Source organism: Hippopotamus amphibius, chromosome 13, assembly GCF_030028045.1.
Source record: "Hippopotamus amphibius kiboko isolate mHipAmp2 chromosome 13, mHipAmp2.hap2, whole genome shotgun sequence".
Classification (NCBI taxonomy): Eukaryota; Metazoa; Chordata; class Mammalia; order Artiodactyla; family Hippopotamidae; genus Hippopotamus; species Hippopotamus amphibius.
The window spans coordinates 23,905,856-23,931,502 of NC_080198.1; the positions used below are offsets into that span (position 1 = coordinate 23,905,856).

The 25,647-nt window shown below is 40.9% G+C and overlaps 1 protein-coding gene across 16 annotated transcripts in view; it reads left to right on the forward strand.

Annotated features, from left to right (window-relative positions):
- MAGI1 (membrane associated guanylate kinase, WW and PDZ domain containing 1) overlaps positions 1 to 25,647 on the forward strand; it is a 622,148-nt gene that overhangs the window by 475,375 nt on the left and 121,126 nt on the right. For all 16 annotated transcript variants that reach the window (XM_057704360.1, XM_057704354.1, XM_057704357.1 and 13 more), the window contains exons 3-4: positions 9,064 to 9,183; positions 23,006 to 23,212. In XM_057704360.1, coding sequence (XP_057560343.1) covers positions 9,064 to 9,183; positions 23,006 to 23,212 — 327 coding nt within the window. The remainder of the gene's footprint in view (positions 1 to 9,063; positions 9,184 to 23,005; positions 23,213 to 25,647) is intronic.

Consider the following 25,647-nt stretch of genomic DNA (forward strand, 5'->3'; position numbering starts at 1 on the left):
GGCCGTCTTTGGTGCTAGACTGTGGCATTACTGATTTTCAGAATTCCTTTCTGAACAAAAGTGCCTCAAGATAATGCTCCAAAGTTGGTTTTTGATAAGCATGTATCGAATGTTGGAGATCCGTAGCCTTTCTTGCCTGAACGCTGCATGTTTGCAGTGAATCAATGGCAGCTTGAGAATTTTCCCTTTCCTGTTTTTAATGAACGCAGGATTTCCGTGAGTTTATATGTGCCAAGCTTCCCTCCCCCGCATCAAAGAGGAAGAATGGTTAATATGCATGTTCAAGTCATTACTTGACTTTCTTATTCAATGGATTCTGGCCTGAATTACCTCATTATTCTGATTAAAAGGTAGTAAGAAATATTTCCTGGGAGCTCTGGTTTTGGATTAAGGAAGTCACTGGGGGAGGGCAAGCATTCTTCCCCCAGGCTTCACTCCATCAGCTCAAACTTTCTTTGATGAGGACAGGTGATGAAGAGCTGTGAAGACTCAGCTGTGCCTCTCCCCCTCCCCCTCCTCGTTTGTTTCTATACCCAGTGTCTTCTTTGTATACCGGGGTGTTGGCTGCTCTGTGGCAATAGAATCTTGGGTTCAAAACCTGGCTCTGCCGTTTCCCAGCTGTGTAATTTTTGGCAAGTCACCTAATCTCTGTGCACGTTTTCTCAGCTGTGAAGTGGGGATAGTAATAACTATTGGGTGGATTTGAAAGGACACAAGTGGGGGACTTGTTTTATGTTTTTTACAACTTTTTTTTTAATTGTAGTACAGTGTGGTTGATGTACAATGTTGTGTTCGTTTCAGGTGTACAGCAAAGTGATTCAGTATTATATATATATATATTCTTTTTCAGATTCTGTTTCGTTATAGGTTGTTACGAGATATTGAGTAGAGTTCCCTGTGCTATACAGTAGGTCCTTGTTTACCTGTTTTATATATAGCAGTGTGTATATGTTAATCCCAAACTCCTAATTTATCTCCCCACCCCCCCCCCGCTCCCCGCTGTCCCCTTTGGTAACCATAAGTTTCTATGTCTGTGAGTCTATTTCTGTTTTGCAAATAAGTTCATTTGTATACTTTTTTTAGATTCCACATACAAGAGATATCATATGATATTTGTTTTTGACTTACTTCACTGGATATGATAATCTCTAGGTCCATCCATGTTGCTGTAAATGGCAGTATTTTATTCTTTTTTATGGCTAATATTCCATGGTATATATGTACATCTTCTTTATCCATTCATCTGCATGCGGACTGGTTTTAAACATAAGCACTTTCTTTGAGGAGAAGTCTGTTGGTCTTTTGTCCTCAGTCCTCTGTGCATACTTCGTGTTCACTGGCAGGGTCAGCAAGTGATACAAAAGCTTCAGTAAAAGTGAGTGCTTTTTATCCAGGAAGATGTAATCCAATACTGAGCAGATGATTTTCTTTATAATTTTTAAAAAATCCTTATAATTGTGTTAAGGAGGAAGTCTCAATTTGGTGCTAATAGGTCTCTAACAACTTTCTAGTGTGTGTTAATCTCCCCTTGTAATAAGAGAATGCAGACCTCAGGCTCAGAACCTCAGGCTCTAGATAAAATGAAATGATTTTATTTTGGGTGTGTTTATTTTTAGCTATTGTTTATGGCAGGCTGAAACTGATTGCTCACTGGAGGTAATGCTAAATGTTTCCTTTCCTAAAGTTTATAAGCAGTAAAATTCACTCTTTGTGGTGTACAGTTCTATAGGTTTTGAGAAATGCATCGTCCTTCACCCTCCACCACAATCAGGATACAGAAGAGTCCTGCCTCCTCAACCCCTGCCCCTCCCCCAATCCCCTTCTACTGTGCCCTTGTAGTCAACCCCAGCCACACACCTGGCAACAACTGGATTCTTCTCCATCCCTACTACAGTTTTGCCTTTTATACAGTATCATTGAAATGGAATCATACATTATGTAGCCTTTTGAGTCTGGCTTTTCTTACACTTACCAGAATGTATTTGAGATTAATCCATGTTATTGTGCACATCTATACTTTTGCTGAGTTCCTTGTAGGGATTTACCACAGCGTATCCATTCACCAATTGAAGGACATTCAGGTTGTTTTCCTATTTGGGGATGATTACGGGTGGAGCTGCTATAAACATTTGTATATAGGCTTGTGTGTGAATGTAACTTTTCATTTCTCTGTGGTAAGTATTTAGGAGTGTGATTTGGGGGGTCATATGGTAGATTTATGTTTAACTTTTTAGCAAGCTGCCAGACTCTTTTCCCGGTAGCTGTACCATTTTGCATCCTGGCCAACAACGTATGAGAGTTTCAGTTGCTCCACGTTTTTGTCAGTATCTGGAATCAGAAGATTTTTTTTTTAATCAATTGTAATATGTACATAGCAGTTAAGCACTTCCTTTTCACATGAATATATTTAAGTTTTTAAACAGCTGTGACGTAAAGGGAAAGTATTGAGTCCGTAGTACTGCTGGTTCTGAGATAGGGGAAAAATTGTGTGAGTGGTAGGTAACCGAGTGAATTTGGGGAAACAACATGTTCTACTCTGCTTCATCCCCATCAACTAAAGAATAAATAGTATGAGGCTGTCCTGGATATATAACCAATTTCAAGCAATGTAAACACTTGTTTTCTTGTAGAAAATGATGCTCTTTCCTTAACATGGAAGCAGTTGGGGTGACTATAATTGTTGGAAGTCTTATTGTTAGGTTCCGATAAGCAAGACCCAGGTGAATTTAACATCAGGTGATATCACTGAGTATTAACAGTTTAATCTTAGTAGAGTAGTAATCACTCTATTAGCAGTCTGGCCTTGAGACCAGTTGGATAGGTGCTGAGTGACTGCTTTCCTCAAAACCTAATTGTACTGGGAACACATAGCAATAGGAAATAGCGTCTTAGTGTCTCATTTCTAGGATTTTTTTGCTGCCTTAACTGGGTATTTCAAGAGAATTACTGGAAGAATGAGAGGGCAAATGAGCTCTGAATCTGGTTTCCTTTCTGTAGCCGTAGTTTATGGAGTTTGATGCTGAGGAAGGTCATTTTCTGATTTCCTCAGCAGGGGTCACTCATGCCAGGTACAGCGAACGTTTATGAACCATAAAATGTTCCCGAGAAGCAAGCAGCCACTCAAGCTTTCGGGGGAAACTTTTGGGGGCATTGCTGATTCATACGGAGACAGTCAAGAGGGCATAGCTCACATTAACTTATGATCTGGTTGCAGAGAAGGCTGATAGTATTCACTATTCTGGTGCAAATCTTGTTAACTATTGACACTTTAAAAGGACTCTAAGGGATGAACGGTTTGAGGTTTAAAAACCAAAATCAGACAGAAAAATAGTGCCACCTTCTCCTCAACTTTACTTGTCCTGTATTCCTAGTCAAAGCTAAAGGCAAGTGTTGGGGACATTGATGCTGGCTTCCTATGAGGTGGGAAACCTTGGGACATCTTGTGTGTTTGATTCATTTGAAGCCTCTGTTCTTTGGCACGTTTTTGCAAGGACTAAGCTAATACTGAAGTTGTTTGATTAGGAGGCTCAAGAATCAGGACTTTTAAGATTTCTTAAATAATTATTTTATTCAATTTAAAAAGTGCCAAAACAACTACATGCACGGTGGTACAATTCAGAGAGATTTAAAGAAACAATCATTTTTTTCTCTTCCCATTTCTTAACTTACCCTCCTATCGTTACCACTGTGAAAGGTTTATTCCATCCATTTAACTATTTATTAACTCATAAAACATGCAGCACCCATAGGGCTTTCTTTTCTCTTTTTCAATAAAATGCAGTGCTTTTTTTTTTTTTTTTTGCAATTTATGTCTCAACTGTACATTATAGATATTCTTTCTAGTAACTGCATGTACATCTAACTATGTAAAGAATATTACATAGCAAAAAAAATTTTTTTTCCTAAGAGTGACTCTACCATACTTCATTCAGTCATTCCCATATCCTTTAGGCACTCAGGTTTGTTTGTTTGTTTATTTTGGGGGGCTGCTTTTGTTTTGGTCTTGTTTTTGGGTTTTGTTTTGGCTATAAACAATGATGCCACAAATATCTAAGGAGATTTTTTTTTCCCTAAGAGACAATAGCCAACAGGAAACAAACGGAATTTTCAGTACAAAACATACAGTTTGACTAGAATGTTTTTAAGAGCATATAAGAGTTTTTAACAGGTTGGATTTCCTGTATAAGTACAAGATTCTGCAGTTTGATATGTTTCTCGTTTTTATTTTGAGAGCTGGAAGTGCTTTGGGGGCATGGTAGTGAACATTGTACTGGAATTGCCCTCCTGGTTTAGAACTGCCCTGGCCAATCCAGTCGCCACTAGCCGCATGTGGCTGTTTAAATCTAGGGTAATTAAAATTAGATAAAATTTCAGTTCAGCTCCTCTGTCACGTTAGCCATGTATCAGTAACCACATGTGTACAGATGTTGAACTATAATGCTGTACACCTGAAATGTTTATAATCAAAATAATAATAACCAGGTGTGGCTAGTGGCTCCTACGTTAGACTCACATCTATGGCTCATTTCCATTATGGCAGAAAATTCTCTTGGACAACAGTGGTTTCGGATGAGGGACACTAAAGTCAGATTGTCTGCTTTCAAATCATAGCTCTGCACAGCTTACTTGTTATGTGACCTTGAGAAGGTTACTTTACTTCTCTGCGTATCAGCTTCCTCATCAGTAAAATGAGTATAATAGCAATCCTTCTGTGTTTTCTTAGAAAGATTAGACACAGCAGTATTAAGTGCTAAACACCTTGCCTAAGACATCTAGTAAATGGAAGCTATTATTTTTTTCCTGGTGTTTGATAATCTTTGTCTTCTCCCTCTCTCTCTCTCTTTTTTCTTTTGGAAAGCGAGGAGGTGGGCGCTGTGTTTACTTATTCAAACATAATAACTGCAAGATATTGTTGGCCTGATTTCTAGCTAAAGCAGCAAAAGGCAACGTTGGTAGGCTGTAGCAACCTCTGTCAGACTGGTGTTGTTTTTTTTGTTTGTTTGTTTGTTTTTCCTTAAATATGCTGTCCCTGAGAAACATGATAGAATTTGTTTTACTTCTCTTCTGCCAGGAAGTAACCCTTCTGGCTTTGTTAGAAGCGTAGTTTGTAATAATTGTACCCACCCCAGATGGCTCCTGAAAAACCTTTGAAATGCCATCTGCCAGGCGTGTGTCCAGCAGGCAGCCTGTCATTCTGCTGGAAGAAAAGAGGGGGCGGAGTCCCCTCCCAGGCCCTTTCTCCCTAGCGTCACCGAGTGGAGCCTGGTCATGTGGGCCCAGACCCAGGGCGGGTTGCTCAGGGGAGAACTGGGAGTAAACCTCCTGCTAGCCTGCGGAGTGGAAAGGTTTTGTCTGGGTAATAAACCCTGAAGGTTTTGTGGGTGGAGAGGAACCCGCCCCCACCCCCTTTCCCTGCTGCTCAGAGGCCCTTCTAAGTGTATTTATTTCCAGGGGAAAATGGTGTCTGCTCGTTTTCATTTTTTCCTGTAAAATGTACCATTCTTGAAGTTCTTGAGGAGCTTGAATTCTTTCAGGAAATTAAGACCCGGAGGTTATTGTCGCCTTTACAGTTACTTTGACAAAGTGGTTCAGAAAACGTGGGAAGAAATGGGAACGATAAGATGCTTCTAGGAGGAAAAAAAACTATTGTTTGGCGTAGAAGACTTTAAAAAGCCAACAGATCTTTCGTTTGGTCTTATGTATCCTCATTTGGAAGAGGGGGCAGGGGGATAGATTAAGTTAATAGAATTTTACTGTGGAGGCCGAGTATGAGAGCTGCCATATAGAACATATTTAGGGCAGATTCTTTCACAGCAGCTTTCACAGAGATCCTGTTCTTGCCCTGCTCTGGAATTTCCCAATATGATGTAGACTGTTTGTGTTTTCCAAGTAGCCGGCTGAACAGCTTTTGCACTTGGCTCTGAGACATCACACCCTCCTCTTCTGCTCCTGCCTTGCTGACTGCTGTCTCTCAGTCTCCTCTGAGGATCTTTCTCCTCTTCCCAATTTCTAGAAATTATAAGGTTTTTGTGTTTAAGTCAAACTTCTTGGCTACTTTTTCTATACTTCCTCTCCCCCCAGATTATCTCTGTCTCTTGCCTTCAGATGCCAGTGGGTTACTGATGATTCCCAATTTTAGGGCCAACCACCACACTGATCTTCAGTTACATAGTCAGCTGTCGACAGCTGTCTACACCCAGGTGTCTGACAGGCATCTCAGACTTTTTACATGTTCAGAAGTGAACTCTCAGTTTTTCCCCCTAAAAACCATTTCCCCATCTTCTTGATCTCTGTAACTGACAGAACCCATTTGCCCAAGTTAGAGAATAAGATGGCAGTCCTTATTCTTCTGTTTTTCTTAAACACGCCATCTATTCCATCCTCAAGTTCTGTGTTTAAAATATAGACCTAGTATGGGCTGATGAGTTGATGTACTTTTAATACATCCATCCTGTGGACTGCCTTATAGCTGTTTAAAATGTTTACAATTCATAATGGAAATCTCACTGCTTCTTGTCACCTCTGTCCACTGCTCTTGTCCATGCCCTGATTTTTTTCTCACCTGGACACTGTAATAACCAACTAACTTGTCTTCTTGTGTCTATTTTTGTCTACCTCGCCCTTCTTCTCTGCCTGTTTTCTGCCCATAGCTCAGTGATCTTTTAAAAATAAATCATGGTACTCTCCTGCTCAGAATCCTCTAGTGGCTTCCCATCATCCTTCAAATAAAATATGAAATGTTTGCCTTGGCCTGCATCATCTGGCCACTTGCTTTCATTTCTAACCTCTTTTCCATTGCTCTGCTACAGTTAACTCTGGAGTTTTTGCTCTTCCCTCAACATGCTAAACCCATTCCTACTTCTAAGCCCTTGGCCTTTCCTCAGCCTGGGATGCTTTTCCCATCACCTTTGTGCAGCTCTCAGTTTAGATGACACCTCCTTAGCCGGGTTTTTCCTGATCATCTGTCTAAATTCACTTTTCTACTCCTCACCTTGCTTCCTCCCTCCAGGACACTTTCAGACACTTGAAATTCTATACTATATTCATATACATGTTTATAGTCTGTCTTTCACAGTAAAATATAAATTCCATTAGGGTAGAAGCTTTGGCTTCTTCTCCATTGCCTAAGTTGCTGCCATCAGGTATATAATTCTTGAAAAAATGAAACGTAATAATATATGTAATGTATTAATATATGTAATTATGTGTGTGTGTGTATATATATATTTATAATTTGAACTATAATAGTCTACCAACTCATTTCATTCTAAAAATAACATAAACTATATATCTGGTAGTAATTATTGAACTTAGCCTTTTAAAAGCCTTATCTCATTCAAGACACACAGCAAATCTATAGTGTAGGTAGTATCCTTATTTCACAGATGAGGAAGCTGAGAAACAGCAGACGCTCAGGATCATGCCCAGGACCCCAGGCTGGGGAGCCAGACAGACTGTGAACTCATCCTCCCCGTTCTACACGCCTGCACCACACCAGTGCATGGCACTCCCTCTCCTTCTGGAACACCCACTGTGCGCCTGACACTGGAGATATAAATTTAAACGCTGGACCGTACCTCAAGGGACTTGTCATCATCTGCCAAGGGATCCAGAAATGGGAACAAATTAGGAAAGAGTACAGGAGTAGACTTCTGGACACTACACAAGCAGGCTTCTTTACCAGGAAGTCCCAGCGTGCTGGACATACACAAATGTTTGTAATATCATTGTTCTATGGACAATTTGCAGCTATTTATAACACTCACATTTCAGTTATTAGAAAAATTGGGCTTGTTTAAAAATGCATTCAGCCCGTGTAAAATATGCAACATGTGTTGAGTTTTTTGACTTAAGAGAATTCTGGATATCTGCTGTAAGTGCGTGGCCATTCACACAGGCAAGTAGTCAGAGACTGCTCTGCCACGAACACTGGTGCCAACATACAGCTGGTTAATTAATTGGTTTAGGGAGAATTAGGACTTGGGGAAAACCCCTGCTTATTAAGTTCCTAGGAAAACGGAAAAATCTCTGCTTTTATATATATATATAAAAAAATTGACCTGAAAGCACCATAGGTAATGGTGACTTGCAAAATGAACCCGTGTTGATCACATCCCCTAACTTGAATGTAAGAGCAGAAGTCATGCCTTTTGCTCTTTTTTGGTCTCCCCTAACATTGAACATAGGTTCCTAGTACACACTCTGTAATTGCTTCTTGGTTTACTTTCTTTTTTTGTTTTGTGTGTGAACCACATTCCTTCCACACTTTTGGGTGAGGTTGGCCTAAATGATAGGTCTCCCGCCCAGCACCTGAGCTGGGTGGTTTAAATATTCTAGAGGCTCTGTGTTATTTCATAAGAAGAATTGTTATATTTATTAGTCTTTGAGGGAATGATGAGATTAATTCAGGGGAAGAATTTTCTAGCAAATGCAGTGTCCTTTTTCTCCTGTCAGAACTTATGGGTGGCCTCTTTTTGCCAAACATATTAATTACATAGAGAGTGGCAACATTTTAATCCCTGGGAGGTATCCAGCCGCAGATCTTGGGCAATTGAGTTTCTCTAGTGATGTGTTTATGCAGTGGGTGTCATTTTCTTCAAAGGGCTTATTACATTGGAAGTTGCCGGATATATTGATGAACGCAAGAATTTTGAGGCCTGTGATAAAAATATAAAGCCCTTAGGCTCTGAGCTTAAGGTGGATAACTTTTTTAGAATTTCCTGGAGCCCTAAAAGCTGCTGATTGTGAATGTTGTCTGTATGAAATCCAGTTCACCCCTTTCACTCTGTGCATTTTTTTACATGATAAAAATCTCCCCGGGTTGCCTAGCCGTGCGTGGATTTCTCTTTCTCATATTTGAGGGGCCCAGACACCAGCGGATGGAAGTGAGGATGCTTTTCTGCTAGAAAAAAGGTGCCTTTGCCAGGTCCCTGTCTCAGTAGGTGGTTCTGTCAGCTTAGGTACTCCGGCTTACTGAACAGGTTATTTTAATTACACCTGGACGGGGCACTTCCTGTTTCAATGGACTGATGATTTCCTATGCCTTTGTCTTGTCTGTTGCAGGCACAACCCGGTCTCCCAGAGAAGGAGAGGTGCCTGGCGTGGACTATAACTTTCTGACTGTGAAGGAGTTCTTGGACCTCGAGCAGAGTGGGACTCTTCTAGAAGTTGGCACCTATGAAGGTGAGCTGACCTGTGTGGCTGCAGTGAGGATGCCTCTCTACTGGGCACTGCAGAGGATTCAGGGCCATCCAGGCAAAGATGTTCTGTGGACTCAGGAAGTCTAAACATCTATAGGACATTGCAGTTGAAGTTTAGGGGATTATAATAATAAAATACATGGAATAAGGCTTTGTGGAGCTCTTTTAAAATAATTTGGGTTTTTTTTTTCTCCAGGAGTTTTCTGCCTTAATTTATTGATTTAAACGTGTGTGTGTGTGTGTGTGTGTGTGTGTGTGTGTGTGTGTAATATGGGCATGTATGGTATTAGAAAGAAGAGGAAGAAGAATCATAGTCAGTCATAAAATGTGACCTTATAGGTAGTGTTGTTTTAATCTCAAAGGACTGGAATGTCTTTTTTTTTTTTTTTAACCACCAGTTGATATTTAATGTATTTTTTGAGTAGATGATACATTTACATGGTTCATAAAGCAGAATATTTCAGAAGTATTCAATGAGTAAGCTCTTTCCTAGATCTGCCTTCCACCTGCCTAATTTCCACTTATCCTTTCCCCAGTTATTACAGCCAGTGTTACTCGTTTCTGATTACCCATCTGAAATTTTTTTTAATGTAAATACACACAGCACATGCAAGTGTACTCATACGTGTATGTATTTCATATATGTGTTCTCATTTCTTCCCTGTTTTATACAGAAGGTTGTATACACTACATGCTGTTTGGCGCTTGGCTCTTTTACATAACAGTATGTCTTACAGGCCTTTGCAGTTCAGTAATAAAGCACTTCTTGTTCTCATTTCTAAGAGGCTGTGTGATCTCTTCAAATAGGTGAACCATAACTTATTTAACTAGGTCCCTTTGGATAAAGTTTTAAATATTTCAAAACACAACTACGTTGAATAACGTGAATATGTCATTTCACACAGGTGAAAGGAAATCTGTAGGATGAGATCCTGCACATGGGATTGCAAGCTCAAAGCCAAACATAGGGGGAAAATTAAACTTATATTTTCCGAAAACAATATTATAGCTTGATTGCTCTTTTGAGTGTTATTATTTGAGACAGACTGGCATACTATGATGCTATTCCTAATAACTAGGGCAAGTTATTGTGTTATGTGTACTTTTTATAAACTCTCAAAATTCAGACTCATTGGACAATCACAGTGGCGTTTTCAAGATGAAACTTAAAAACAAAGTTTAAATACGAAATAGACTACTATTTTATTGGGGTTTTATAACTTTGATATGATAATCGCCCCTGTTCCAGGCAGTGGCTAGCAGTTGAGTAATGACCATGAATTTTAGGCGTGTCGATTCTGGTTTGATATTTTTTGGAGGGGGGACAGGGAAGAGCATTATCTTTGTACCTGTTGTTCATTTTCAAATTGTGAGTATATGTTTAACATTGTTTAGGTATTAATCAAATTCCTGATTGTGAACTCAGGAAGATTTGCTGATTATCAGTTGTCATCGTTCCCTTGGGGTGTTGGGATGTGACTGGTGGATGGTGGGCTAGGAGGGGATCTGAGAATGCCTGAAGCAAGAGTGATTTATTAAGGTCTAGGAGGGAGGTGAGGGAAGCGATGGGGGCTGAGCGGATGTACCAAGAGCTTTCTCAACATGATGTCTTTTAACTGTGAATCCGGTTAAAAATTCAAGTGGTTGAGAACAGAGCACGTATGGATCCTCTTTGCTTTAAGAAGTTGAACTGTCCTGTCTGAAATCAGTTATTATACCCATCAGGGGAGCTTGCGTCCCTAATATTAAAAAAAAGTCCATTTGCATTTTTGGAGAGGTTAAGGGTGGGAGTGGTTGTGCAAAGCCAAAGAGTATTGGGTTGAAAAAGAAAACCATGTGGTCAGACAACAGCTTGTCTGGGACACAGGAGAAAATCAACTCATTTTATTGAGGTGTTTATGTTACAGGTGATACATGGGTGGAGTCGCTTTGTTTTCCCATTAATGTGATCGCTTTGACAGAGGTAGCTATTATCCCTGACCTTTTAGATGGGAATGCCGAGGCCAGGTAGCATTTAGGAACGTTCTCAAGGTTGTGCAGCAGGTTCTAGAAGGCAAGAGCCAGGAAACAAACCCAGCTGTTGGACTCTCATATCTCACGCACCACTTTCCTGAAAACCCCAAGAAGATGATCCTGGATGTAACTAAAAAGTTGTAAAAATAGCCCATTAGTACTTTCCCCCGACTCCTTGGTGGGTAGCAACAGGAAAAAGTTTTTCAGAAAATGTCTAATCATCCTTCCATAAAACCGTCTTTCTGTGGATGTCATTCAGTTATTTTGGAGCTGAAATTCTCTTACACCCCGTATAAACCCACTCCATTTTTTAGCCATTTGACTGTGTTCTTCAGCCTTTTGACCTTTTAGCTGTATGATTCCCTACCATACGAGACGGCTCATAAGTTTTTGGAAGCAACCGGAATATATTATGTTGACTCTTGTAAGCTGAAAGCTAAATGGAATTTTTGTGAAATGCTAGATATTTTCACAGGAATAGGGCAGGATAGATCTTTGAGCGCTTTCTCTGTCTTTGCCCCCCGCCCCAGCCCCTTGAGAGCAGCTCTGTCTGTTGGACACTAAGGAGCCTGCAGGCTGGGCTGCGTCCCTGCCAGAGTTTGAGTCTCAGCCCCTCTGCTGTTGAGCTGCGTGCCCTCCGGCAAGTTGCTTAATGCTATATGTCTCCCTTCGGTAAAATGAGGATAATAATAGTGCTTTCTCATAGGTAGGATTCAATGAGACAATAATTGGAAAGGGCTGAGCACAGTGTCTGACACATGTAAGCTCTCCGTCAGCACTAGCTCTTGTATTTTACACACACGACTGGTCTGAAATTGCCACCCTGGTAGATGAATTCCCTCCCCCTCCTCCTAGTCAGTAAACCAGTGGATTTACCAGTAAAATATCTTTATTTACTTCCCAGGTTCTCACTCTCTGTTTCCCCTGCTCATATTTTTTCCCTCTCGGCCTCTCCTAGTTCCAAAGAGGAAAATACTACAATACAAATCACTCTTCAAAGCAACACTTTTAAACAGTTTTCAGTAAAAGTCATGAATGTACATGATGGAATTCTTTCTAGAGTAAAGAACTTAACCACGTTTAAGTGTAAGTTGATTCTCCCTCTCCTCACAGGAAACCACTGTTAAAGGGTCTAGTGCAAAAATTCAGAAAACGTAGATATACACGCATAAACATATGCATTCTTGTTTATTTCATTGCATTCTTGTCCATTGCACTTAACGCATCTTGGAGATCTTTCATTACCCCACACAATTCCACCTCATTCTTTATAAATGCTGCAATATATCCCTTTGTATGGATATATGTAGTTTACTTAACTTGTCCCCTGCAGATGGACATTTAGGGTGCCTCTCCCCTCCCTCACTTTTTTTGGTGTTTTGTAAACTGTGCCGCCATGGACATCCCTGTACAAATGTCTCGCTACACTGTTTTGAATAGATCTATCGAGCAAGTTCTTGGCAGTACAGTTTTAAAGCCAGCCCTTCTGTGCTCACACAGTTCATTTCAGCGTTGTCCCAGGCACAGGGTGTGATGCACAGGGCAGAAGACCACAGCAGCTGTGCCTTTGAAGGTGCTTATGCTTTTTAGTGATTTATTTCTGCCAGTGTTTGTCCAGTGTGTACTATGTGCTGGGTGCTTTTCAAAGCGCATTATGTGTACCAACTCACTTAATGACCCAGTAATCCTATGAGCTGGGTAGAGTTTATCACCATTTCACAGAAGAAGAGTATGAGGGCCCAGAGACGCCCACTGTCTTTTCTAAGTTCATGGGATGAGCCCGAGATAGAGCTGGGAATCTAACCCAGGTTTATCTGGCTCTGGGGTCTCTATAGCCCCTCAGTCTTAGGAGACAAATGAAATTTGAACAATTTCATGAGATATGATGAGTATTCTGAGAAGGAAACTACAAGGGTGCCCCAGAAGCATCTAGCAAGGGTGCTACATCGAATCTCACATCAGAGTCGATCTCCTGAAGGAAGTACCTTTGACCTGAAGCTTGTCAGAGGATCTCATGAGTTCATGTATTTCATCACCAGCCACAAAGCGTGAATTCAGAGAGAGCAAATGCAGTGAGCCAAGAGAAGGTCAGAACGTTGGTCCCAGAGATGGAGAAGCAGGGAACCATTTCTTGCTTCCCGTAGAACCAATGCCATCCAGTAGGACTTTCTTCAGGGATGGAAATGTTTAGTATTCTGAGCTGTACAACATGGCAGCCACTGGCCACATGTGGTTTTCGTGGCTGAGAAACTGGATTTTAAATTTAATTTAAACTAATTTAGCCTTAAATAGTCCCGTGTGTCTGATGGCTGCTGTATTTTCCAGGGCAGTTCTAGAATGAAAGAACCTACAAGGATGGGTGAAGACCTGTTCAAGAAGATCTTTCCCTTCTTACTAATCTGACTTCAGAGAGCTGAGCGCATCTTTAAGAGTTAAGCTCCTTTAGGGAAGCATAATTTGAATCCTCCCAAAGAGGATATTACTACAGAGGAGAGGTGATCTTCTTTATGTATATTCTGTGATGTATGATAGGGCAGGCAAGTAGAGTGAACCAATAAAACCCTCAAGGCCTGATAACAGTCCGAATATTCTTTCAGGTCCAATATTTGTTTGGGGTGTAGAATTGCAGGGTTGTAAAATTTTAAAGCTGGAAAGGCAGTAGAGCTCATCTCTTCAGAAGACAGAACTGAGATCCAGAGAGAGTGTGGTCTAAGACACGAAAGGGAATTGGGGACCCAACATGGCCAAATACCCATCACTCGGGTCATTTCCCAGGCAGGACTAGGATGCCAGTCTTCCCCGAGTCTGCTGCCTGGAAATGGATACTTTTCTTGTAGATTCTCTTGCTAGTTTGTACATTCATTCATTTATTCATTGAAGGTAAAATGCTGAGCAAAACCAGACACGACTGTTTTCCTTACGGGTCTTACAGTCTAGTTCGTGAGACACATTATGTAAATAATCTCAGAAATAAATATACATTGGTAGCTGTGTTACAGTTGTCAAGATGTGTAAAGCAGACCATAGGATGGGGAGATTTGATGTCTCTGGAGTTGGGAAATGCTTCCCATGTAGAAGTAGTATTGAGGAGAGCTCTGGTGGTTGAGCTGGAGTTAGGTTGCTAGATTTAGCAAGTAAAAATACAGAATACCAGTCTTGCATTTTATCTGGCAGACCTACATGGAGTTAGCTTTAGACTACATTGGTAGTGGTGGTAAGTTGACTGACTCTTGAGATATATTATATATGTGATTGGGGTGGGGGAGACATGCTCTTTTATTAGTGTAGGTATCTTAGAAAATATTACAGTTTTTAGAGGAGTTCCACATTATTTTATCCAGCATATGAGATATTTATGTGGACTTTGTAATGTATTGGTTATCATAAGAAGGAAGTAGAAGATTCAGGTGATGCTGTTCCTCCTAGGATGAGTCCTAGTTTCTGTCTTAGAAAACTGGGTAGATGCTGGCACTATTTGCTGCGGTAAGATGCACTGGAGGGACTTGCCTCGTGGTCCAGTGGTTAAGAATCCACCTTCCAATGCAGGGGACGTGGGTTTGATCCCTGGTCAGGGAACTAAGATCCCAAATGCCACGGGGCAACTAAGCCCACGTGCCAGAACTACAGAGCCCACACACTCTGGAGCCCACATGCCACAACTAGAGAGAAGCCTGTGCCCTGCAACAAAGAGCCCACATGCCACAACAAAGATCCCATGTGCTGCAACTAAGTCCCAATGCAGCCAAAAATTAAATAAATAAATAAATAAATAAATAAATAAATAAATAAATATTAAGAAGAAGAAGAAAAAGCAGCAGCACTAGAAAGGGCCAGGTTTGGGGAGGGAGTGAGGTCAGGGGCTCCATGATCAAATTTTCCACCCTCACCATCTGTAATGCCTGGTACATAATGCATATCCTGCAGCAGAGTAGAGGCCCTTTCTGACTGTATAAGGAACCTAACTATTGCCCCTCATAAGGCATAGAAGTTATTAGTGGAGCTCATAATTGGTCTTGGCTCTGCAGTTTGAGCCAACTCCTCATTCTGTCACTGGGTGGAATTGGCAAGGCAAGGCAAGGCAAGGCAAAGAAGACAAGAGTAAACGTGTCTTTCTTCTTCCTTTGCCCAACTTCTAATTGTGACACTGAGCTAACTTAATTTGATAGGGTTCTTGAAATATATCAGTGGCACCATCTCCTCTTAGCCTTGCTTTCCTGTTTTTTGTTTTGTTTTTTTTTAATTCCTGTTGACCTTTTCGCTCAACAAGACAGGTTGCTGCCTCAGCCAGCCTTTGGGACTTCTCTGGGAGAGAGTTTACAAGGGCTGAACTATTCAGTGGGGGTGATTCCAAACATGCCTGTTTTACAAATGCCTCTGGGTAGAAGAGGCTGATTATACACTTTGAGCCTTGCAAAGGTTTTCCCTCAGCATGGAAGTGCGGTGCCAGTGTGACATTTCCAGTTGGAGTTATGGGTTGCATATCTCTGCATGTTAATTAGGAAGGGGGGTGTCAGCCTTCAATAATGGTACTGTTCCGCTTCCTAGAAGGTCTGCAAAAAGGCAGCTGCCAAGGGTCTACTTTGGGGGGACATGGAGATAAAGCAGGGGTGAAGAGAGTTCTTGTTTGTCATTGAGGAAGACGAGACCGTCTGGAGTCCTGTTCTTTGGCAGGCCTCAGCAGCCGTCTGTTGCGATAAGCTCTGTTGGCAAACTCCGCCACCGAGTGTTCTCTGTTGATAATGAAAGAACCAAAGAAAATCTGTTCGACAATTGTCTGTTCCTCTGCCTGCGAAGACGAGGAGGCTGAGGCCAGGGACGTTTTTACTTAATTTTCTGCTCAGAGATCCCCAGCGACTCCTGGAGTTGAGAGCATTAATGATGGAGACAGATCCGTGTTTAAAGGGCAGTCATCACTTGTGCATTGTGTGAATCTCAGTTTCTTCATCTGAAAATGGGAATATTGATGGGGTTTTTTTTCTGTAGGATTGTTAGTAATGATTAGAATAAGTGAACGTGTAGGTAGTGACATATGATAGAAGCACGGTAAATGTAACTTTTTGTTAATGTTTTTTAAATATATACTGTGATAACAATACCTCCTTTTACATCTTAGAGCTGTTATCTGCTCACAGCATCAGGCACAATTTGAGACTACTAGGTTTATTATGTGCTAATATTGTGCCAAGCACAATGCTGGGTGCTTTATACATATGATCTAATTTAATCTGCATAAAAACTCTGCTAGGTGGGTACTAGTCTTTATACCATGAGAACTGAGGCTGGGAAGAGAAAGGTCCCTTACTTTGCTCAGGGTCACAACGCTATTAACTCATGTTGCCCTTCTTGGTCTTAAATTCAAAGCCAAACAGCACTGGCAAGAACAAATCTCTAATTATAGGACATGGGCTTATTGTCCTTCTGTGCATGCAAATCATAAATTTGTAGGGTGGAGCGGGTTGCTAAAGGAAGAGTAAAAAGAAAGCGATGGGAGTTTTATGAATGATACCATCATGTGTTGAGCCAGCAACTGGCAGAGTGAAGTGATGTGGATCTGAGATCATTCAGGTCGAATTGATGGACTGGAGAGAAACTGCCATGAGTCATGTGATTAAAAACTGGATCCGCAATATAGGTACTGAGCAGCATCCTCAGTTGGGATTCCTGTATTCTGTGTCCACTTCTTTGGTTACTCATTCTGCAAAGAATCACTGAGTGACACTGTGCGCCTGGCACCATGTTTGGTTTGGGAATGCAGTGGTGCACAGAACACATGTGGTTCCTGCCTTCATGGAGCTTACAGTCTAGAGTTAAAGACAGGTATTAATTCATTAAGCAATGTGATAAATTCAGCAACATTCACATTTTCAGGCCCCACCTTGACCTACTGAAAGAGAATCTCCATTTAATGTAACTATTACTTGCACAAAGTTTAAAAAACCAGTGTATACCACGCAGAGCATTTGTGAAGATGATGTTTTAGTCCCATTTTTTTTTACCTTTCCAGCATAGTGCCAGGCATAACAAGAGGTGCACGGTAAGGAAATGAATGAATGAGTACTAAATCTGTACAAAGTGAGAGGCTGTACGGATTTGATTCATTCTGGCTTAAAACTCAGGGTTACGGCCCTTCTTCAATATTTTATCAAGCTCTAAAAATTGATTTGCAGTTCCCATTAATTTTTAAATGCGTGTCAGAAAATGTTTTCTTTGGCTTGGTCATGACCAAAGAGTGTGCCTGTTAATTACGGCCAGCAGTGGCTTCCTCTTGTGTCTTCCCTGCCCTCCCCTCCCTCCCCAGCCACCATCCCTGCTGAGTTGTATTGTGGAGCCAGTTCTGAAAATAGCAGCAGGGACACACGCCTTGTCACTTGGGAGGGAGCCCAGCCACCTCAGGAAGTGTATGTTGGCTAACATGGGGACTGTGGGATGGTCAGGCTTGTGTCTCTTAGAAACCATGCAGCTTGCCAAGTGATAACCCAAATTAATCTTTTATTCATTTGTAATTCTTCAAATGATTTTTATGTAATACCATTAAGTGATACCATTAAGTGATCTGCATATGCTTCACAGGGAGTCTCTTGTGCACACTCTCGGTAAGGTTTGTGTTTCTGCCATGGCCAGGCTTAGCCTGATGGTGATCAGAGTGGAAATGATTGATGAGGTGGAGAGTTTCCTGGAGATGAGGGGGTTGAATTTAAATGCCTGGGGGTGGAATGAGAGAGTATATAGGGCGGGTAGAGGCAGTGCTTTTGGTAACTATGGCAAACAGGGGACTGCATGAGCCATCTTGCCTTGGTTGCGTGGAAAGACAATTTGGGATCATGGCATGACCTCATCAGCCAAAAGCGTAGGGTCCGAAACCAGATTCACCCCAAATTAATTCACTCAGTCTGTGAATTATAGAGGATTTTTTGAAGTTTAAGGTTTTCTTCTATCCCTCCTGTGTGCACGCCCTTTATCTGCCCAGACCTTTGCATTGCAACAGACTTAAGGCACTCTTCTAGACTGAAGCCCAGGTGTTTGTCTGGCAAGGGCTGGGCAGACCAAGGGTAGGAGCCAAAAACTCTGTGCAGAAATCCTTAATTCAGTTCAGTGTATTCCTGGTCAATTTGGTCACATACTTGTCACCAACACTGCCTATAAGACAAGTCCAAGGAACCAGACCTTACAGTTTGTCAAGAACACTTCCCACTACATCCAGATTTTGATCAGAAATATTCCATTTTTAAATGTGGGTCACTATTCAGATGATTTTTTAAAATATATCTGCAAAGGAAAGTTAAACCCTCTGCCCTTAGAAAACTACTAGAGAGAAGCTTTTCTGTAAAGGTTGTAGGCGATATGAGAAATTCGAAATGCTGGAGAAGTTTGAATAATTACACCGTCTCATGTTTATAACACCTTATAGTTGACAGGATACCTTCAAGAGAGTTACATCCTTTGATTTTCATGATAATTCTGTGATGTTGTTAGAGCTCGTGCTGCCACTCCCATTTCACAGAGAAAGGATGAGACTGAGAGTAAATAACATGCCCAAGGTTATTTGGTCATTGGCATCGCTTGGTACTCAGTTACCATGTGGCAAGCACTTCAGACACATTGTCTCATAAATCCTTCTAACAAGGTGCAGGGAACCTCATTTTAAAGATTAGAAACATACACTATTAACATTATGTAGCATTCATCAAGCCTCCCTGTAGTGAAGCATTTGGTGCTAAAGGTATTAAACGGACTGTCTCGAATCCTCATAATAGGTGCTCTAGGTAGAATCCCGGTATTCTTAAAATTCCCAATTTTACAGAGGAGGATGAAGACTTTTTAAAAAATGGTGAAATGACTTGTCCAGGATTATATAACCAGTTAGTGGTGAAGCTGAGATTTGAATCCCAGGCTGTCCTCGTCCAAGTTCTTTGTCCCTGCCACGTGCCAAGCACTGCCAATGCCTATACATTAGATTAGCCCAAATGAAATTGCTGAATTAGGCAGTTTGTCTTTTACAACAGCAATTGTCTACGGTTCAACTTAATAATACGTACTTTATCTGTCTCCAATCGATCTTAAGCTAATTTCCAGAGACAGGAAACAGTGATAAATAAGCAGGTTGTTTGGGGGAGTTTGTAATTGTGTTGAGAAATCTGCTAATCATTTATTAACTTAAGAAAGACTCTGGGATGGCACAGTGGTTAAGAATCTGCCTGCCAATACAGGGGACACGGGTTCGATCCCTGGGCTGGGAAGATCCCACATGCTGTGGAGCAAATTAAGCCTGTGCGCCACACCTAGTGAAGCCTGTGTGCCTAGAGCCCGTGCTCCACAACAAGAGAGGCCACCTCAATGAGAAGCCTGCACACCACAATGAAGAGTAGCCCCCACTCACCGCAACTAGAGAAAGCCTGTGCAGCAGCGAAGACCCAACACAGCAAATAAGTAAATAAATAAAATTAATTGAAAAAATTAAAGGAAAAGAAAAAAAAAAAAGAAAACTCTGGAACTTCCTAGGTGGTGCAGTGGTTAAGAATCCGCCTGCCAATGCAGGGGACACGGGTTCGATCACTGGGCCAGGAAGATCCCACATGCCGCGGAGCAAACTAAGCCCATGTGCCACAACTATTGAGCCCGTGCTCTAGAGCCCATGAGCCAAAACTGTTGAGGCTGTGTGCCGCAACTACTGAAGCCCATGCTTCTAGAGCCCATGCTCCGCAACTAGAGAAAGCCTGTGTGCAGCAACGAAGACTCAGTGAAGCAAATAAATAAATTAATTAATAATTAATTAATTAATTAATTTTAAAAAAGACTCTGAACTTGACAACTGAGGAAAATCCACACATATTTATGAAATTTAGGTAGAACTTTTCTTTTTCAAACATTTATTTCTGTCATAAGCTGAGGGTACCTGAGTTTTAATTGATTTTTAAATGACAGCAGTTTCATGAACATTGCCTTAGCTTAATGGCACTGAAAATAAGTGGTAATGATTGCAGAATTATAATTATAAAATTATGAATAAAGGGCCCTATCTTTTAGTCACGTCTTTCAGTGGAAGATTCTTATTTGTAGACATGGGTCTTACTTTAACCTCTAACTCAAAAACGTACATGATGTTTTGGTATGATAGTGATCATAAGGAATTAGAATCAGAATAGTTAGAGCTTTGTCTCTATTTTTTTTGTCCACGGTGAAGATTACTTTGTAAATAGTTAGCTGTTTTACTTTACTAAACCCCATTATCATTCTTCAGTTCATGAAAATAGTCAACACTGCAGCTGCATTCCAACTTCATCAAGGCAGGGGACATCCTTTGGTGTACCCTCTTTAGAAATGCGGTTGAGTCTTGGCTCATACAGGTGTTCATCCTTCCCTATGCTTGTGTTGGTCCCTAAAAACACACATGGTTGCCTTTTCTTCAAGCTGGTTGTGTTCAATCCCTATACTTTTAAGTTGGAAACCTGAAAGAAGTTTTTTGAAGAGGTTGAACCATCACCTTCTGGGAAAGAAGTGTAATGATCAGGTTCAGTGCAAACCACCAGAATGCACTTCTCAGGTTTCTGTCTGGTTTCCTTCAGATTCAAATGTGGTGCCCGTTAGTCTGCTGCGCTTTTTAATATGCGTTTTCAGGATTGCCCTGCTGAAACATGCCGTTTACACCACTCTCAAAGAAAGTGGGCGCGTCTATTCAGAAATTTGATGATTCAAAAAGATTTTAGAGAAGTAATGTTACAAAAGAAATTTTAATTATGAAGGTAAATTTAATGGATATAGATTTTTTATCACCTGAGTGTCTCATGCTGAGCAGCGCATTACTGTTTCCCTTTTTGTTCGTGCTTGTGTATTTTATATGGTTATGTGCTGAGGTTAGACAATGGGGTAAGATTCTTGGGAAGAAACAGTACTTTACTAAGCATAGAATTACAAACGTTACTTAGGGTTTTTTTGGTTCGGTTTTATATATATATATATTTTATATATGTATAAAAATTTATTTATTTATTTATTTATTTATTTACTTATTGGCTGTGTTGGGGCCTCATTGCTGTGCACGGGCTTTCTCCAGTTGTGGCAGGCAGAGGCTACTCTTCGTTGTGATGAGCGGTTTTCTCATTGCAGTGGCATCTCCTATTGCAGAGCACGTCTCCAGGTGAACGGGCCTCAGCAGCTGTGGCGCACAGGCTCAATAGTTGTGGCTCGTGGGCTCTAGAGTGCAGGCTCAGTAGTTGTGGCACATGGGCCTAGTTGCTCCACAGCATGTGGAATCCTCCTGGCCCAGGGATCAAACCCAAGTTCCCTGCATTGCAGGTGGCTTCTTAACCACTGCGCCACCAGGGAAGTCCTGTTTCATTGTTTTGTTTTGTGTTTTTTTGATTTCAGCTGCGTTGGGTCTTCATTGCGACGTGCAGGATTCTCTCTAGTTGCAGCACGCAGGCTGTGCAGTACGTGGGCTCAGCAGTTTTGGTGCATGGGCTTCTCTCTAGTTGTGGCTCATGGGTTTAGTTGCCCTGTGGCATGTGGGATCTCAGTTCCCCAACCAGGGATCAAACCCGCGTCCCCTGCATTGGAAGGCGAATTCTTAACCACTGGACCACCAGGGAAGGTCCCTACTTGGCATTTTTTGAAGGGCTCAATATAATCTATCTTCCTGGCCTTACTCTGAAAGATGTGAGATGGTGAATGGATCAGTGGCATTCTGATGCTGATGTTTTTTATCATGTAGTCACTGAATATTATTGATTATTAAGCTGTATTTTTCAAACTTTGCCCATTCATGACTCACCTTCACGATTTTGTCTGTATCTTGACATAGTGTCTATTATTTACTTGAAGTTTTCTTTAAAAGAACTCAGTTTTTTAACTTAAGTATTCAAAAGGAAACTCATCGCTACCGTTGCTATTATTTACTCAATTTCTTATTAAATATAGCTGCTTTTTTAAACTTCAGGTTTAAACTTCATTTAAAAAGGTCAATTTTATGACGTATGGCTTTATCACTTAAATTTGAGAAGTAAACGTTATATATTACTACCATCACATTAAAAGTATACACATATTAAAATACAAATTAGAATGTAAAAACCCATGCAGGTACCGCTCAGGCTCACTTAGCACACGACAGGCAGACCTAAGGCAAACTCTGGGAGAAAGTGGCTAGAAGTGAAAACGGGCACTTACTAAACGAGTGACCTGTGAGGGGTGCCACTGTGCCACCGTCAACACAGAGTTTCCTATTAACACTGGGCAAGGGTTTGTTCCAACCGCACATGACCTTGAGAGTCAGGCCTGCCATTCAGTTAAAGAGGCGCCACGTGGTGTTCACTCTCCTTTTTAAAAAAATATTGCCCGGGTTCCCTCTTGAGGAGTCCCCTTATTCATGGAGGGTGACCTCAACTTTGTTGGCCCGCAAGGGTGCTGGCAGTCATGACTTTGTTATTTTGTGTGCCACTCTCTCTAAATTGGATTCCGCATTATGCTGGTGCATATATGTAAAAAGGTGACCAATTGAAATTCAAATGTGACGAGGGTGAAGCTCTGGCATTCAGCACAGCCGCCTTTGTTTTTAGCCCTAGTAGGTTCTTTGCCCACCGCAATGCAGCGTTCCTCCTGGCTTCCGAAACCACCATGTCTAACTGGGTAGGACTGACATGTTTTCTAACCCATTCCAGAAATGAAATACAGTTTGTTCGTGTTTTCTAGTTTAAAAAAAAAATTTGTTTTAATGGGCTAAGAGATTTGGATTTGCGGTCTTGAGGAAAACAAAGTATTCTTTCTGAAACATGCAAATGTGTCTCTCCATCACCTAGGAAACTATTATGGGACACCCAAACCTCCTAGCCAGCCAGTCAGTGGGAAAGTGATCACGACGGATGCCTTGCAAAGCTTTCATTCTGGCTCCAAGCAGTCGACCCCAAAGCGAACCAAGTCCTACAATGATATGCAAAATGCTGGCATAGTCCACGCGGAGAATGAGGAAGGGGATGACGCTCCTGAAATGAACAGTAGCTTTACAGGTAAGGACCGGATGATATTCCCCCTCAGTGCACTTGGGGAAAGACGGCTGGGGCAGGCTTTTGCAAAGAGTTACGAGAAGCTTTCTATTCTCAGGAGAAATTTGGAAGGATCGCCCAAATTCGAACTCTGACCACATAGTGCTTGGGGAAGAGATGGTCTTTTCCCTGGTCTGTTTTTCATGCTTCTTGGCAAGAGTATTTTAACTTCATCCATCTATCTTAAAGGGGCAGGAGGGAAATGTTTGTAGAAGGAAATCAAGAACGATCAGCATCTTTTCTTTCTCTTCAAAATGATACGTGTAAGAATCTCTGTATTTTCTTCACTTAGTACTTGGCCTTGACACTGCTCCATAATTATGGCCGATTGCTTATAAAGACAAATAGGAGAATTTGTGTAATACTTTAATATCATTTGATGCTGTATGCTGTATAATATCATTTGATGGCAGCATCCTTTTATCTCATACCTTTGTAAGTAGAGATACAGTGGAAATAAAACATGTGTTCAACTAACTTATGCAAATTTTACAGTATTCCCTAAGAGAGAAAAAGATGGAAAATAATAAATACTCTGATTATATATTACATATATGTATTTTGTATTATATAGCGTTTATTACTCACTGCATTATATTTTTATATATATGTTCAGGGCTATCTGTGCTCAAGCTTAGGTAGGCTGTATTTGATGAAAACATCTTCAAGGACAAGGCCTTTGGATAAGGCTGTACAGATTAGGATTTGCACATTCCCGGGAGGCACCATTCACAGAGGCTATGATATATGTTCCTTGTGTTAATGCAGTGACCCAGAACTGTTTAATAATATTTTTGACTATGTGGGGGTTTGACCTTACATAGTAACTCAAAATGTAATGGCTGCATAAGGCATGAGTTACTCCAGTCTATAATGTTATGACTTTGAAGACCATCTTCTTTCTTTAATAGTTTAGAGTTATAGCTCTGTATTTTCCTCCTTGTGCTACCAAGTCTAACAGAATATTTACAAAAAAGTTTGTGTTAGTTGAATGCTTTCTAAAACTGTCTGTATGGACCTTTCTGAAGCTTTCTCATTCATTGAACTCAGAAGCCTAAAATTTTTCAAGGTGATAATTAAAAAAAAAAAAAATTATGGCTTATCTTGTAACAGTAGCACAACCCTTCCACAAGAAGCACTAGAGAAAGGAGGAGTCCTGGTCTGTTACCCTAGCTTGGTTCTTGGTAGTTGTCTTATCATAAACATAGCTCTTATCTATAAAATGACTGGTTAGGATTAAATCACTCTAAGAATTCGAGTCGGTGAAAATTTCCATTTTCTCGATTAGAATGGATTAGGCTAGTGGCTGACCTATAGTTGCAATATCTGGAATAAATTTACCTATTTTTACATATTCGTTTATTAAAATCAGCTAATTTCATCCACTTCAAAATATTTTATCCATCTATAGTAGTCCTCACTGAAACAAAAGAAGATTGTGGGGGAAAAGTCAATATTTCCTTTAAAAAATAGCCAATGTTTTAATATCTTGATCTTTCAACAAATAAGAATAGCAAATCATGATATAACCTGAAAATATAGATGTGGGCACAGAAATAGAAAGACCTTGGGGGTAACATGCATTGAAACAGTTCTGCCAAGCCGACTGGATAGTCCCCAAGAAGCTTGAGTGCCTTTATTTGTCCTCCATTAACTAAGCAGATTTATTGGTACATGGCAGGAACAGAGTAGGGGTAGTTGACTGTAGGTCTTGATGCTTTTCCAATTTCTAACCACTATAAACCTCTGTCTCTAGAAGCCAGGCCTGAGACAAATCTGACCTCATAACATCCCTACTTGGAATCCTGGTGTTTAAAAAAAAAAAATCTGGGCTCAGGTCATCATTGCTCACGGCAGTCTGATCATTAGTTTCTGCACAAAAGATGAAAGCCAAGTGGCACCTGATGGGGTGCACAGAAAGAGAATTGGTCTTGAGATATACAAGTGATGGGGCATCTTCCGTATGGAAGGGGTATCTTGATTAAACACCTCCTCACTTACTAAACTACAAATAGGACAGCTGACAACCTATAATACCCTAATTCATGTGAATTCTTTCAAATAATTGACACTACCCAGTCTGTGATATGTGTATCAAGTCAGCTGTGTCAAAGCATCTTGCACTCTGAACCTCTTTAAGCAGCAATCCACCAGCCACTTCGAGCACTGAATGGCAGTAGCATAATGAGGTCTTGGCTCCTGGTTGAGCCAATTGTGATAGAGGCTTGAGCATCAGGTTCAAAGGTAGAAACACTGTGGAGCTATTTAAAATGATATTTACCAGGATATTTTTAATAACAGTCTGCTGGTGTGATCTCAGCTGACTTCTGCTTGGGTCTGTTGAAGGGGACACAAAATGTCTAAATAACATGCCTAAAAAATATTAGCACTATCTGCTG